General features: G+C 42.1%; 2 protein-coding genes across 5 annotated transcripts in view; one reads left to right on the forward strand and one right to left on the reverse strand.

Annotated features, from left to right (window-relative positions):
• Nucleotides 1–17,207, forward strand: part of MCPH1 (microcephalin 1) — a 221,921-nt gene that overhangs the window by 120,907 nt on the left and 83,807 nt on the right. The gene's annotated exons all lie outside the window — the stretch shown is intronic.
• Nucleotides 1–17,207, reverse strand: part of ANGPT2 (angiopoietin 2) — a 58,538-nt gene that overhangs the window by 19,104 nt on the left and 22,227 nt on the right. For 2 of the 4 annotated variants that reach the window (XM_065899972.1, XM_065899971.1), the window contains exons 2-3: nt 6,078–6,233; nt 2,587–2,708 (exon numbers count right to left, since the gene is read on the reverse strand). In XM_065899972.1, the coding sequence (XP_065756044.1) occupies nt 2,587–2,708; nt 6,078–6,233 (278 nt within the window). The remainder of the gene's footprint in view (nt 1–2,586; nt 2,709–6,077; nt 6,234–17,207) is intronic. The other 2 variants (XM_065899974.1, XM_065899973.1) reach the window with 1 other exon arrangement.

Consider the following 17,207-nt stretch of genomic DNA (forward strand, 5'->3'; position numbering starts at 1 on the left):
TCAGAAGGGGACAGTATCAATGACAACGTTTTTCAATAACAGTAATCATATAACAATATCACAGTTTAACTGAACTGGTACAAGTAACCCCTAAATCAATCACTTATTTTAGAAGGGGAAAAAAAAAAAGGATGATAAGATGAAAAGGGCATAGTAATTTTCAACTTCAGCTGGTGAATCAAAAAGTGTTATAGTGGCAATTTTCAGAAAAATGTTGACTCTAATAAGTACTTTGACTTCATTGGAAACTGTTCCATGAAGAAGACAATTGTACATTGGGGGAATTATTGAAGATAATTTAAAATGTGGTTTGTCAAACGTGCAACACATTCACATATTTTTTTTTTTTTTTTTTTGCGGTACGCGGGCCTCTCACTGTTGCGGCCTCTCCCGTTGCGGAGCACAGGCTCCGGACGCGCAGGCCCAGTGGCCATGGCTCACGGGCCCAGCCGCTCCGTGGCATGTGGGATCTTCCCGGACCGGGGCACGAACCTGTGTCCCCTGCATCGGCAGGCGGACTCTCAACCACTGCGTCACCAGGGAAGCCCACATTCACATATTTTTGTAATGTTGTTCCTGCAGATGAAATCTTAGGCTAGTCAAAATTTAAGGCACCTGAAAACAGCATGCCAAACTCACTGAAAGATGTAGAGTCATCAACACAATTTTCTTATTTGTATTTACTAACAGTTGTTGATGAAAAAACCATTATGATTGCCATTTCATTTCATATTTGTGACAAAAGAGAGCGTGATTTCTGCAGCTGCTAAAATGATTATTCTTCCTGCAGGTATAGATTTAGATTTGTTACATATGGTTTTTATAAGTCAGCTGATAAAAGCTACGCCTTTCAGTGTCCGCACCATGGCAGGTTATTCAGAAACAGTTCTTACGCAACTCCAGTCTGAGGTAGATGTCTGCTGTCCAAGTTGTGGTGCTCTGGTGCTGCAGGTCATGTAGGATTTTCGTTTGTTAGAGATGTTTATTCGACAAGGTAGTTTTACGGAGAAAATGTTGGGATGTTCAAATATAATTTCATATAAAAATGGAGTGAAATTATTGGAAAAGCACATTACTGGTCAAATGTCAATTAACCTGGGAAAAATTGTGAAGGATTAAGGAGAAAAAAATGTGAAGGATCATTTAAGCAAGAATTATCAGAAAACACAGCAGATTTCTGTGTGGTTGCAATGACTATTTTGTACATTGTAAAGCTTTAACATACAAAGGAATTTCATCCAATCGTGGATGATCAAAAAACGTAGTGAAAGTTGTCAGTTGTTTTTCACAGCAATTCAAGTTGACTTTGTATAGGAAAGTTTGCACCTTGTGGTAAATGAAACTATTAAGCAGTGTGTCTTGATTTGGGAATAAGATGCACACTTTTATAGGCAAAGGGCAATACAATTTGACAAAAATTTACAAAGACGGTGCCTGGGTAACGTAACTGACGTGTGTAAGTGATCATTTTAGCATCCTTGCGTACTAAATTAGAAAACTAAGGTGGGGACCGCGTCCAGTACCAGGGCGTCCAGCATTACTGCAGCCCACTCAAAAGAACATTAAATAAGGCCATTTTAGCAACATGAAACTAGAGAGACTGTTATGTCTCAATTATTGGTCTCAGATTTTATTTATTACTTTGCAGAAGAGAAAAATTTGAAACATTAAAATATTTGGAATAAAAATCTACTTGCTTTTCAAAACCCTAAATCAACAATGAGTCCAACTTGTTACTCAAAGAACAGAAGAATTGTTTCAGCTTAGTTCTTGATTAACAGGAAAGAATGATGATAAGACAATAAGCCTACAGTCATTTTTGGTTAAGAATAAAGAATTATTTAATTGTGAATCAGAGCGTGTTGTTGCCTGGCCATCCTCCATGTCAGGTGTACATACCCCGATTAGAAACAAGGAGGTAAGCACACCTGGAACGTGAATAGAATTATCCTCATATGTCCCCTCCTGGAAATAACCTATGAAAACCGTCCCCACTGGTCATCCATAATCTTAGTTTCTGTATTGGTTTTCTTGGGATTTTTAAAATATTTATTTAGATATTAATATAACCATATTTAGTATTAACTTTTGTTTTTACTTTATCATACGCTTTAAGAGTAAATACTGCATCATGAAATGTGCATTGGTTTACAATAAAGTGTAGTTTTCCTGCTGTAGACTCTTTTGCATTGGGATAAACTAAGTCCTCAGAGGCAAAGAACTTGGCAAAGTTAATATCAAAATGCCCCAGCCAGTGTGACTTCTACTGCACAACCCTGGCAGTAGTTTTCCATAGATTCACGCATAATATGGAGGTAGAATCCGGAGGATTAGTGTAAGAGAATCTTAAAGGGGCCAGAGGATTAAAAAACAAAGTTGAAGTCTGTTTTAGAAGGTGAGGCCCTTGCAGTATTTTTCTCCAAACCCTCTCCCTACCTTCCCCTCACAAGGTTTCTGATCCTTGTACTATACATTAAGAAATTCAGCATTTTGGAAGCCACGCTTATTTAGTAGTCATGTGAAGTAGGCTTTCATATCTAGAAAGTGTGCAGTTCTGGATTATACATTTCTTTGTATTTTTATTACCTGTTCTTATCTTGCAGTTTGTTTATTTCACTGGTCTGATCCAAAATCTGTTTTTCCAATTTGTTTGTAGATAGGGAATGTTCCAGAAGCTGAAGTTCAAGTCTTGTTGTCTGATTTAATACCTAAATGTAACAAAATAAAATTCCTATTTAGTATTTTTAATTAGACATAAAGTTACCTAAATTATAGGAAAACATAACTAAAATGTTACTTACTTACCCAAGCATCTTAATTTGGCATAATTTTCATTTTCAGAAAAGGCTTGTTGTGCTGGATTGCATCAGAGTGTGTTAAACATTTTTTTCATCGTGTATTTCGGAAAGGGTTTAATAGTTCTGAACGATGGTGTTTGTCAAATATTGTTCATTTTCTTGTTCTGCCATGTTTTACCATTTCACACAGTGAGATAATTGAGAGTATCAAATGGTCATATTTAATATATCGGAAGTTGTTGATAAATGAAGAGAGGCTTTTCCTCTGCTCAAGACAAAATGCTGTTCTCACGTCTGCCAGTAGACAAAGTGTTCAGAAGTCACATACTTCCACTCTATAAGAACGTAGCTCATTTTTAGCCCAGCATTTCCTTGTTTGTATTCACTTGTTTAGTCTTTCTTTCTTCTTCCGCCCCCCCTTTTCCACTGCTCTTTTTCCTATTTTAAAAATCATGTAAACCCATCAGGAAACAAAAACATCAATGTGAAGTAGGAGCTCAGTTTTGCTTTATGGGCCTTTCTGACATAGACCACGTGCGGTATCTCTGTTCCCATTGTGTTCAAACAACTTAAAGAATGAATTCTTTCGCGTTTGGCTGCGTTTTAGCAGGAAGAGTCCATGACTCACATCCTCTGTGTCATGGTTACTCAGGATGTGACATCGTGTGTAAGTGTCAGGCAGAATTGTTGCCCAAAATCAGGGTCCTTGAAAGAAGCATTGTTTGCTCGGGGTCTGTGTCATTCGTGGAAGCGGCAGCCCAGCCCCACCGTGCAGGTTTAGGGACGGTCTGGTCCTTAGTCAAAGCTGGATGCCTTCATACCATGAACACTTCTGCGCATGAAAGAAGGCATTGGCCAACCTCAGGGTGTGATTTAATGTTAACACCCGGAATATAGATTTGCCCTACATCTTCTTTGGGCCCAGACATTCTGTGTTGGTTATTGATAGAAGGACCTGGAAACTTGGTCTTTTATTTAGCTCCTAAGAGCTATAAAATGAGTTCAGTGGGGGAGGGGTGGGAGGATGGCGTGTGGGTCCTGACCCACCCAGGACCAGTTGCGATGTTTTCCATCACTTTTCCGAAGGCCTCCAGCTGCAGGTGACTCTTAAGTTACCCAGGTCCCATGGTTGTCTGTTCTCTCTGAGTTCTCAGGCCTCCAACCACCCCTCACAGTCTGGTTTAATAGTCTGACACCCTGACAAGCTGGAAGAATCTTCATATCAGAAATTTTCATGTTTGGATTTAACCCGTTTCACATAGTAACTACGCAGCAGATGCCTTAAGTAAGTTGCTACGTAATTCGGTCCCTTGATGTCCTTGCTTGGGCTCCGCCGTCTTAATGTGTTCAGTTGGACATTATAGGCTGTTTTCTTTCCAGCCATCTTCCTATTTTCCTGTAATCCTGGATCAGGTGATACCTAGTTTCACAATAGATTTTTTATATCGTGTGACCCAACAAAACCTCATTAAATGCTAGTAAGCCTAACTTAACACAGGATGGCAAAGATTTACATCATTGCTCTGTATCTTATACTTTTTCATTTCTCTTACCTGAACCATAGGCAATGTTATACTTCCAGGACAGCTTTTTGAAGGGCTTAATTGCTCATCAGTTTTACTACCCAAAGGTGGGATATGACCTAAGCATTACTAATTTATTCTAACAATTGACAACGGGTATATTGATACATTTACTTTTAGATTTTTGTGTCTTCTCCTTTTTGGAATTCATGACCTCTGGGGATTACAGTTTTCAGTACCTTGTGACCTGTTGTGTAAGATATTTATATTTGTCCTAAACTGCTCTGATGTTATGGAAAGATTGGTAAGCAAATAACTTCTTATTCTATATTCAGATAAAAATCTGTTCTTCTCCTACCACCCCCCTGCTGTTCTCTCTACCTTATCCAGTAGTTCTCCGAGAGACAATGAAAGAATGCTGGTGCGCTTCTCAGCGTGGGCTTATTACAGTTGGAAGGCTTATCGTTTCCCTTATTTCTTGTCCCCTCCTGACTGATGTTTGGCATTTCTTTGTCTTTTAGCTTAAGTAGCACATAATAATATGTCATGGGGATCGTTTACAATTAAATCTACGTTGGTTTTTTTTTTTTTTTTTGCGTTACGCGGGCCTCTCACTGTTGTGGCCTCTGCTGTTGCGGAGCACAGGCTCCGGACGCACAGGCTCAGTGGCCATGGCTCACAGGCCCAGCAGCTCCGTGGCATGTGGGATCTTCCTGGACCGGGGCATGAACCCGTGTCCCCTGCATCGGCAGGCGGACTCTCAACCACTGCGCCACCAGGGAAGCTCTACGTTGTTTTTTTTTTTGAGCATTATTTATAACTCAGGGTAGGAAGATACTAACTTCATAAGACTATAAAGAGCTAGGGTTAGGACCCAGAAGGCCATTTCACCGACGACAAGGCTTGAACTTGAAGCATCTCTGTAAATCTCCCCAGCAGCACTTTTTCCCCACCTGGACTCTTCTCATTGGGTCACATATTGTTTGTCATTTAGCATGGCTCCAGATGAATTTTGTTTTAATGTTTTGCTGTTATTCTTCTAATATTTTCATATTTCATATTCTTCTTTCCTACTACTATTAATTGATAGCTCATGGAATCTTAAAACTAAAAGGGAACTTGGCAGTCAGTCACCTGGCCAGTCCCCCCATTTCACAGTCACAACCTCGGAGGCCAGGGAAAGCTAGTGCCTTGTTGAGATTCGTGCGTCCAGTTAATCATGGAGCTCAAGGCTCTGGGCTGATGGCTGAACACTCTCTGTGCCTCAACCACTTCTTCTTACTCTTCTCTTTGCTTCTCTCTCTATAAATTCACACCACAAATTCTTTTGGCAGTTCTGTGAGACTTAGCTTCCATCTTAACTCAAGAGTTAGGGTTAAGCACGAAGCTTCTAGCACTCTGCCTCAGTGCTTTTCGTGTCTCAGATGCACAAAAAAGCGAAGGGCTCAGAAATGGAAAGTTTATCTCAAGTCCAGAAAATACCAGTGAAGCAGAGGAACATCTCTCTTGTAGTCACGTATGAATAACATGAAAATGGTTTGTACGTCCTCAGTAGAATAAAGGTAATGTAACTTCAGTAGTAAAATGAAAATATATTTCCTGATTTTAAATTTCTATCTAGACACAAATTCTTAATTTCTCATCAATTCATCCTTTTTTCCGCTATCCTCTGCTTTTCCCTTGTTTAATTAGGTAACGATTTTGTGCTAGTATTTGTCTGGCTGGGCCATTCTCTGTTTCCTATTTCACTACTTACTTGGGCTTCAACATCAGTTAACTTCCGGGTCTGCTCTGCGGTTTGATTTAGCAGGTTGGTTCCTATTTCTATCATCACAGCGGTCTGGTTCTGCACTGCGTTCTGTTGTATCTCCACCATTTCTTTCTTCATGTTGTCCTGGATGTAATTCTCAAGCTAGAAAAGAACAAGTGTCAGGGAGACAGTCATGAGTCAAATGATCAGAAACCTTATTCCTAATTAGTTTCCCTTGTCTTTTAAAGCAAGGCTTGTGCCTTGCTCTGACTTTGCCATCTTGCTGGGTTTTTCTTATCACTAGCAGTAAAAGACAGTGTGATTTTATGTTGATTCAAAATCTGGCAGCCCAGTAACAGCATGTGTGGGAGACAGACGGTTTAGACAGCCCTAGAAGTGCGCACAGGCAAGGGAGGTGGTAAAACCACAGCTCAGAGGTGGGCAGATGGCCATGCCGTGCAGCAGGAAGGGCCACCAGGATTTCGCTGTGTTGCATCCACGTTACGCAGGAAATGAAAATCTGGTACAAAGAAGCATCACTATTTCTACCAGTTTCTAGACTTGCGGTTTCTCAAAATACGGGCTTCAGAAGACTATCTAAGATAGAGTATGAGGAGGGATGCACCTTTGGATTTTCCCTGTAACTCAGGGCCACATTCTGCAGCGACCACCCCCCTACCTTCCCTCTTACTGAGATCATCACACATTAGACCTGTTAAGTTCTCCTAACGTGTGCATTTTTCACGGTTTCGTCATCTTTTCTATCAGGCAGACTTAATCCTAGTCTAGTCTATTCATTATCTCACGTGACCGTCAGGATTGGTTCTTCTCCCATGGACCGAGGGCATGCCTGCTCATTTTAACACTCGCTTACCTGTAAGAGCATCAACAAGCTAATTCATTGCCATGGGTATAGGTGCCTGTGTCTTTGGCAGTAAAAATATACAGTTAAGTACAAATGCAGGGACTTCCCTGGTGGCGCAGTGGTTAAGAAGCCACCTGCCAATGCAGGGGACACGGGTTCGATCCCTGGTCCGGGAAGATCCCACATGCCGCGGAGCAGCTAAGCCCGTGTGCCACAACTACTGAGCCCGCAAGCCACAACTACTGAAGCCCGCACGCCTAGAGCCCATGCTCCGCAACAAGAGAAGCCACCGCAATGAGAAGCCCGCGCACCACAACGAAGAGTAGCCCCCGCTCGCCGCAACTAGAGAAAGCCCACGCGCTGCGATGAAGACCCAATGCAGCCAAAAATAAATAAATTAATTTAAAAAAGAATACAAATGCAGGCCAGCCAGGTGTGTGGGAAGGAACACGTGGGCTTCAGGCTGTGTACACCTGCTCCCCTACTTTCCTTGGACTCTAGGTAAGTTGCTCAACTTTGGGGAGGGCCACAGTGTCCTCGTATATATAATAGGGTTTCACTTTGGTCAGAGGAGTGTTTTAAGGATTAATTAAGCTCTGCTTTTAGAGGCATTGTGCATGTATAACTCTAGGTACTTAAAATTTCATTTCCTCTCTTTGTTTTTCTTAATGACCCAATCATGGGAGCCACAATTCCAGTCATTGGTCTAAACTATAAGGTCATGAGGACAGAAACCTTATTTTTATTTTCATTTCTTTTTCATATAGTTATAACTCAAAAAAGTTTTTTTATTAAATTGGATAATTGAAAGTTGCTCATCAAACTGCTTATTTAAAAACAAAATCTGCTTATAGTGCCTTTCTTTACAACTCATCATTCTCTGCAGAGAAACCATTCATAGAGCTAGTCATCAAACCTTATTTCTCCTGAAGTGTTAACCCCTGAGTAATTCTATGCTTCTGCCTATAAGAGTGAGAAAATGGAACGGACAGGGTCGAGCTTCCCCCGACAATCAAGGGCTTCTTTGTTGGTGCAGCTTTACACTGTGTCCGGAGTGGTGGTGCAGGGCCGGGGTTAGTGTGAGAGCTGTAGGGTTACTGTTTCCATGCTCGTTTGCATCGCCTCCATCCCACGCACTGCCCATCTCCCTCCGTGCTGGTTATCTTGATGGTTCACAGTCACCCCCTGGTTCTCCCTTGGTTTGAGCAGATCAAATGTAGCATGAAACCTGACAATTACTAGAATCCTGATCATTTGTAAAATCTTGTAGTTGAAGCCTTTACTTCTCAATATGAGAAGTGGTCCAAGTAGAAAAGACCACCGTAGGAAAAAAAATCAGGTACTACTCCTTGGCCATCCAACAAACATGTATAATATAGACTTCATATAATCTGAAGTGTGATAACCCTTGTTACCCTTTTATTAACTAGCTAGTACTAACTAGCTCAGGCCTTTTGGCGGTTGTGGTCTTTCTTTCTTAATTCATTCTTTCCTTTTTCCTTTCCCCCGCCTTTTAAAAACTTAACTTTTTACAATTTAAATACATGATATAAAACAGCTCATGGATAGAAGTTTGTAATTTCTCCTTCCCTCCCTCCCTCCCTCCCTCCCTGTCTGCTCCCTCTTTCCCTCTCTCTTTCTCTGTCTCACTACCATGGGAATAATGGAATTTTTGAGGTTAAAGTTAAAGCTATGTAAGTCATCCAGAAGAGTTGTCTTAGTTACTCTTAACACCCAGCAAAGATAATATTTAGAAAGACTTATTCTGGGAAGTTTCGAACTATTAAAGATATACTTAAGCTGGGGTTTGGTTTAAGTACATACTCTGAAGTAATAACTTACAAACTAGTAGTCTTAATCTTTTTGTTGATTTGAGTACTTAAGGGCTAAATAAAAACGGTTCTATCTTGTTTCGCTCTAAATCGCATAACTAGAAGGGGAAAATGAATCCTTCATCATCCTCAACCCCGACTGTAGAACTAATGAGTCAAATGTGGTTACAATCAACAAGACACATGAGAGGATTGTTTATAATTTGACATTTTAAAGTCAAGTTCCAATTTAAAATTAGACTCAAGAACTTTAAGACATAAAAGACCTAATTTTTTAAAATAAAATTTCTTAACTTTATGGCCATATCTTTCTCTAAGCTTGAAAACAATAGAATATAAATGCCTTTTAAGTCACTATTTTTTCAGCTTTTTAGGATGACAAAGTCTGTGTACGAGTTACGTGTGTGTGAAAGTATATGTGTATGGTATGTTGCAGAGAGGAGGTTAATCTTACACTGAAGCAAGTTACAGATCTGTGTATATACATGATGTGTGTATATAGATATTATATATAGTATATACATATATAGTTTCTTTATATAATATATACAACCAAAAATAGTAAAATCCTATATGATACTGACCCAATTGCTAACTAACTGAAGTCTTTGAGAGAAAAGTAAAACACAAACAGGAATATCAAGTATTAGATACTTTGCATTGATTCTCAACAAGATCTGTGCTTTCACACAAGGGTAACCCTTGTGACCCTTTTATTAACTAGCTATGCAGCAAAATTAAATCAAGGTTTTTGTTGTTGTTGTTGCGGTACGCGGCCCTCTCACCGCAGTGGCCTCTCCCGTTGCGGAGCACAGGCTCCGGGCGCGCAGGCTCAGCGGCCATGGCTCACGGGCCCAGCCGCTCCGCGGCATGTGGGATCTTCCCGGACCGGGGCACGAACCCGCGTCCCCTGCATCGGCAGGCAGACCCTCAACTACTGTGCCACCAGGGAAGCCCTAAATTAAGGTTTTAAGAGAGATGGGTGATATGACAGTTGAGTACTCTAAGAATTCAGAACGTACTTAATCCCAGAAACGGTAGCAGCAGTAACAACCACAATAACTCTAGTTGATGTTTGTTGGCTGCTTCCATGTCTCAGTTACTGTGTTCATCTCTTTCCATGGACCACAGGTGCCCAGTCTCACATGGGCACTTCTGGGCTGGGGTGCCTGGAGCAGACTGGTAGTTCAACCCAGAGGGCACACCGCACTTCCTGCCTTTTAACAGCCAAAAGTGGTACATCCCAAAATTGATGTGAGCGTGCCTTCCAATGTCCAAGCTTCTCAGTGCCTTAAAGAAAAAGATAGACCACCTACCACACAGTTAAGGAATGCGGGGGGGGGGGTCATTTTTACTAATAGAAAAGCCTAGATTTGAAGACTACCAGTGGCGATTTTTATCTCCTGGGACATGACAAATGGGTAGTTTTCACCCCAAAGACTAGTAGTAATTTTTAGAGAGAAAGACTCTGAACATTCATTACGTAGTGTGAAAATTTCCCATTTAATGCAGGCTCTCCCTAAATCACGGCATGTGCCTTAGCATAAGACCAAATACAGAAATGAAGCCAGTTTGGCTGATACACACGGATACATGTGCTTTGAAATTCCCCCAACTCTTGAAGTTGACAAATTAGTTCTTTTCTAGTTTGTTGCCTAAAAACGTCTTTCCGTTTAGTATCTCCTGTATTTAACTGTCTGCAACTGAAACCCAGCAATATAGAAATCGACCCAATGAAAGTTCACTCTAGTATAAGGAGGTCTTAGTACAAGAAAGAATACGAAGCAAATGAGGCCTTTCCTCTCGCCGGCAGCGCCCTGCTCCCACTCTCCTCCTGCAAACGTTTCCCGTCCTTGCTGTTTGCGCTTAGCCACTCTTATCAAAACAGTTCCAAGACACTTGAGCCTCCCCAGGGAGGGATGTGGTTCTGTCTCGGTTCACACGGGTGGCTTCGCATGCTCATATTTTGAAGGAACGTTTGACGTTGGCCTCATGTCTGAAGATGATTAGCAGCAATTCTCATTTGTGGCTCCAAGTGCCTCGGAAAGGTTCCCGTTACAAGTTAGAAAGAATTGTGCGGACGTTCATTTTGTCCTCGTCTTAATTAATGGTCCAAGCACGCTTCCGTGTGTGGGTCCTTGAGCTGTCGCTGTTTCCTTCGGGTTCAGATGGATTATCCAAACTTAAGTGAACCTCGTAAGGCTATTGCTGTGCTTATAGTTGCATAGATTCTCGCTTGATGTTATTTTTTTATTCGCTAAAAAGAATTACACCCTGAACACCATCTTTTAAAAGTTGGCAACACATTGAAATTCAAGCAGCCAGAAGAAGATATTTTAACACAACATAGACATATATATTTTTTTCAATGTAAGATATGTCCTGAGGTTTTTCATTACTCCCCAAACATTTGGAAAAATAATTTGACAGGAAAAATAAGTCCATTTACGAAGCAACTGTGGCAGATTGATTACACACTAAAATGTTTCCCTGGTCATCTTCCTTTTCACCAAGATTATCATCATCACTTTTTGTACCAAAAGGAAAGTAATCTCAGAATTGGCTGGGGAAAGGAAAACATAGATGGTATACAAAAATCATCCCTAACTTCAAGATTTTGTTGTTGGTCCCTTACCAACTATATGGATCCTGGTTGAGAACATAGATAGTATACAAAAATCATCCCTAACTTCGAGATTTTGGTGTTGGTCCCTTACCAACTATATAGGTCCTGGTTGAGAGATCACTTCTACTTCAACAAAGCTCCGTGTCCTGATGCCTTTTAGTTCATTAGGTTTTGTCCATCTGAATAACCTAATTTCCCTAGGAAGTTAACAAACAACTTGAGGTTTCACTATAGCATTTCAATTTGGAAACAAGATACTGTAACTATGGTCTCTTCCACTCACACCCCCCAGAAACAGCTGTTTTTTCCTACCTCACTAATCCCTCTGGCTTGATCCCTTCTTCCCACCAAGGTCTGCCCTCCTTCGTCTTCTGGGTTGTGGCGCAGCCCCTCACTCTGCCTCCATCCCACCTGAGGGTCAGGGCATCGGTGCAGCTTGACCCCCTGCAGCTCACGTACTGCACCTGCTCCTGCCAGGCAAAGCACAGCGCACACCCTTCTTGGCCTGTGCCCTGCGATCTCCTTGCCTCACGTCCTGTGCTCACTTGCCTCCTGGATGTGCCAAACCACGTAGGCTGCTTCATCCCTCCGGCCTTTGTCTGCATCTCCTTTGCCAGGAGGCCTTGCCCTTTCTGCAGTCAGGTGCTGCACCATTGCCGCTCTCTTCAAAGAGCTCCACGTCCTTGTGTGTTGCGATTTGATATCAAAAACATTTCTTTTTTGTCTCATTGATTTTTTAAACCTCCTAATACTACAGGCTTACGTTCTTCTTTGCTTGGGATACAGCAATCCTGAAGCCACTCTCCAGCCATCTGCACTAGTAACAACGAGCAAAGCATTTGCTCCGATAATTAGTTTGGAAACGTGAATGCAAGATCGTTAAATCAAGGGATATTCTGTTTGGAAGGCTTATGACCTCATGTTCTTGGTTCCCTGTCATGAGGAAACAAAACATCTTTGGAAGTCTTCAGACAGAAAAGTGGCAAAACTGGGCTTTCTTCTCCCTCCATATAAGGTTTTGTTTTGTTTTGTTTTGTTTACTAATCTGGACATTTGACTGCCCAAGCAGTTGTGTCCTCAGCAGTGTTTAAGGAGAGATGCAGATGTTAAAGGGGGAAAGGCTGGGAGATGCACGTCTCAGGCAAACCTTTGTCATCTCAAACCTTGCAGGGGACTAGGGGCAAATGCATTGCTCCACATTTTGGAGATGATGCGCAAATACCCCATGAGCTGGGGACTCTTTCCATGTCCTCTTTGTATTGATGCCATACTTGAGTTCATGTCTCCCAGAAGAGCCCATATCAAAGCCACTTGCCTTCCATTCTGGCACTTTCTGTCCTCTCCAGGCGCCGGCAGACAGGATATCAAGGGAAGCAAGGCCCTGACAGCACAGGTTTTCTGGGTGGTTGACAAGCACACCTGCTTCTGTCCTCCATAACTACATGGACTCCACCCCACAGAGGATCATTCAAGCACTTCCTATAACTAATTTGTTCTGACCTAGTTTTCACTTTTTTCTATTTATCATTTGTGAACGACATTCTGTTATCTGATCCTGTGTCTAGATAACCCCGTTCCTATTTTCACTAGTACAGAGAGACTAAAAGTGTGCCCTGTGCTGACTGTAAACTTGGAAGACGTTATAAGGCATAGCACCGTAGTCGCTAGTTGCTGCTGTACTGAAGTTCATAGCCTGTCCCCCTGGGACAGATAAAGTTGTAAATAATCTGAGTTCACCAGTATATCTGTGCTCCATCAAGTCATATGTCTTTGCTTTTATTTGTGGGTGTAACTATATATTCCTTTTCATTATTTAATTGGTTTTTTTTTAATCACATACACTATCTCTTTGCCTCTTCGTATGTTGCCCTTACCATCACTCCAAAATCTAAGGAGAAAATGTATTTTTCCCCTCAAAACGTTCCAGTCATTTCCTACTGATAAAAAGGCTACTTTTCATCAATAGCATCCCTTTTAAATTTATGCAGGCATAATGAGGCTGGTATAGCAACATAAATTTGTTTGGGCATTTCATACAGGAAGAGGGGTCATGTTTTACACAAGATACAGCTCTTAAGAGGGCTCTTAACGTACATACATATTTACCCAAGTATCTGCTAGAGCTCTGGTTCACAGCATTCACAGATACTTGTAAGTCAAGGAGCAAATAAAATGCAGCGGATGCTGTTAGGTCATATATACACTTATATGCAGCCAGGCTAGTTATAGCAATTGACACCTGTAAAATGCCTGTCTGTATCTACATCTATCTTCCCATGTGTATCTATATGTATATGTTTAATCTCCTTTGATTCTCATGCTGCCTTAGCTTGGGTTTCCCCCAAAGCGGAGCCCGAGACAAAGGCACACATGCAGGAAGTTTACTTAGGAAGTGGTCCCAGGGAGCAGCCTAGGGGGACAAGCGAGGGAAGCTGGGTGGAGGAGGCCGGCACACACGCTGTGGACACCCTTGACCACCGCTGTGGCCTTGGTGAGAAATCCCACAGGACCTTCTGAGGATCCGTAGGAAATGTGTTTCAGAACCTTCCGCCTGGGGCAAGAGAGAGCGCACTCCCATCCCTCGCGGGGCAGGGCGACCCCGGCATCAGCTCCCCAGCTGCGTGCTGTGCCCCAGGGGCCCGGGGTGCACCGGCGTCCCCATGGCTGGGGGTCAGGCGGGAAGTGGGCGTCCGGGGAACTGAAGCCCACTGGCTGCTCCCTGTGGGACTGGCTGGCAGAGGGGGGCCCAGAGGACTGGCCGTGGTCTCCACGTGTTCCCTGGGAGCAGGGGCGACCCCGGGCCTCATTCACAGACCAGAAACCACAGGTCGGAGCACTCACAGCCTCACCCGCGGCCCCGTGGACCTGACTGTGCTGTGATGGGAGGTGAGGCCAAGGTGAGCGGCTCCAGGCCCCAGGTCGTGTGGGATCATTGGGTTAAAGCCCTGGCATGTGCAGTTTGGTAACGTTGCTGAGAGAGCGGCTGTGAAAGCAGCTCTCCTGAAAGTGTCAGTGTTTATAACAGATTGGAGAAAGGGTGGAGCCGGAGACAAAACCGAGGCCACGATCACCGATCGCCATATGCAGAAGGTGAAACATGAGCTTAGCAGAGGCCAAAGCAGTTGGGAGAACGTCCCTTCAACCTCCGCGGACGCCCGACGGCACAGAAGACATTCTGCAGACTGCTTCGTTGGTCTGGTGCCTGGGATATTTTGTTCTCAGCCTAGGACATGCAAGTGATGCTTCCTACAGAGGTAGAAAGGGAACATACGACTATTCTCTCGTTTATAAAAGGAACTGAATTGTCAGTTATTACAATGGGAGCCGTTGAAATTCAGCTCTGGGAACGAGATTTGATTAATTTAGATGACAGTATACCGAGGATTTCTTTTTTAATGAAATTAAAGTGTTCTTGCCTGTCTGAAATTAAGGTGCACCGAGAAAAAAATAAGGTAAGTAAATTATTTCAGTGTCTTTCTGCGGCAGGCAGAATCTTTTGAAACATTATGTGTATATTCATGAACATACATATTTATAAACATACATATGTCCTCAGTTGTGGAGATAAATGTAGATACAGATATATCCATCCATTGTCACCTGGCTGTGGGGTGACAGACCTTCAAAAGCTGGGTGGGGAGGAAGGCTTTGGAAATCAATAACATTGCTGAACTTCCTCATTATATGGATGAGGATTCTAGGACCTGGATCACAGTGTTAGCTGGTAGCGGAGTGAAAATTAAAACCCCGGTGACCCAATGCCCAGTCCAGGACTCTTACCACTGCACCGGTGTACCCGTGCTTACCTGAAAACTTTGCTACCAAGTGTTAACAGTGTTACTTTTTCACTTCTGTGATGAAGTATTCAGATCACAAAGGTTATTTATGCCTGTCCCATTTCTGCTCTTTCTGTATTCTGTGGGTTTGCAAAAATCCTGGGTAGATTTCTAGGGACAAGATAGTGTGAACATCTTTGGAGCAAAAGCAGATTTTTTTCTCTCTCTCTTTTTTTTTTTTCTCTTTTTAACATGAAATAAAGGTACACTGTCATGATTACTATACTAGATGGCTATGAAAGGGAAGAGACTTAAAGAATTTAAATGATTTTTGTCTTGAAGATACTTTCAAGACAAACTAGTTTTTTATAAGGAAGCCAGGAAGCTTGTGTTGTTTCTTTAAAAGAATGGGGGGAGGCCTTGGGAATGCAGATGGGAATGCTTGAGAAATGTCAGAACTGGGCCTTGCACGCCCTGCTGAGCGCCGCACAGCAGAACAGACTCCAGCCAAGCCCCTCTGCTGCTTTATCTCCTCTGCTAGCAAAAGGTGGAGAGAATTCCAACGGAGAGACCTCGAGGATACTACTGGAGGGTGCCCAAAGTACACTAGATTGATTTGCATGAAAACAGCGATCAAGTATTCCATCCCTTGTATATGATGGTGTACTCCTGACCCACCATCAGCGAAAATGTGTTCTTACGGTATTTTCTCGGTACGGCTGGTAGCTCTCTTTTGAACTGTTCATGTTCTCTTGCCCCAAAACCATTCTATCTACTTTACAGTGGATTTGAGTAAATGGATACAACATGTATGTGTATACTCTCTCCACTGACTGACATTTCTAAGAGCCGAGTGTGTGTGACGGTGCCTTGTGTGTGGTGAGGAAACAGCTTCATTCAGCATCACGCTCTAGTCAGACTTGCTGCAGTAACAACGCTGGGAAATATTTAGACAAGTGTGTTCATTTTGCTTTTCATGTTCATAAAGCTGTAGCTGCAGCTTTTTTAATTTTATGATTGTATAGCAGCTAAAGTTCATGCTTTTCTGAACCATTTAGGAGGGAGAGTTTACCTCTTCTAATATATTAGATTATCTCTAATTTGACCTCTGGTTCAGTCCTCTCAAGGGTTTAAAGCTATAAAAGTTTTCATATTTTTATATTTATTTACATAATTCAGTGGCCTGTGTGCGCATACTTTAAGGAATCGTATTACTTGCCTACGCTTTGCAAAAGCAAAGAAACTTAAAAGTGATCAGTCCTTTTTTTAAACTCACATTAGAAATACAGATTATTTGTTTAATTAGGCTGTTTGCAGATTCCTCTTTAAAGCTGTAATGCATTTTTAAGCATTTTAACACTTATTTTAAACCTGATCAACAGAAAAAAAAATTTTTTTCTAATCGAAAACAATGCAACAAAAGCAGAACAATATTCCATGAGCAAACTAAGTGGCAAATAGAATAGTACAGATTTTTTTTTTTTACTAATTATAACTCATCTTTATTTCTTGATCTGAAATTTGATAACTGTATCAAGTATATATCACAGTATTTACTGTTCACTGATGAAATATTTTGCTAGTCCAGCTGGGACTGCAGTTCACTTTGGAAGGCCATGGGGAAGCTTTACACGTGTCCCCCATCTGGCTGTGGCTCGCAGGCCCTCAGAGCTGCGGACGGCTGAAGTTTGGTCCCACAAGAAGAGAACCTCCACCGGGAGCTGCAAACAGTGGTGATGACTTTGGACAAATCAGGGACCTTCTAATTACGTCTTCCAAGACCTCCAGACCCAAAATAAGAGTGTCTTGCTACAAAATGTTTGTTGTATCAGTCTTCTCTTTACGCAATACCAGTTCTAGGAACGGTGTTGTTTCTGACTCATTTTTAGAGGGAGTTTATTTCAGTCGTTTGTTTCAGCGGCATGTCATTCATGTGTAGGGAAGTCACTTTCTCTCCAGTGGTTAAGTAAGAATAGAGATGCAAAGTTTGGCCATAAAGTGAAGATGTCACTTTAAATGCACATTATTATATTTCTA

This window comes from Phocoena phocoena, chromosome 21, assembly GCF_963924675.1.
Source record: "Phocoena phocoena chromosome 21, mPhoPho1.1, whole genome shotgun sequence".
NCBI lineage: Eukaryota > Metazoa > Chordata > Mammalia > Artiodactyla > Phocoenidae > Phocoena > Phocoena phocoena.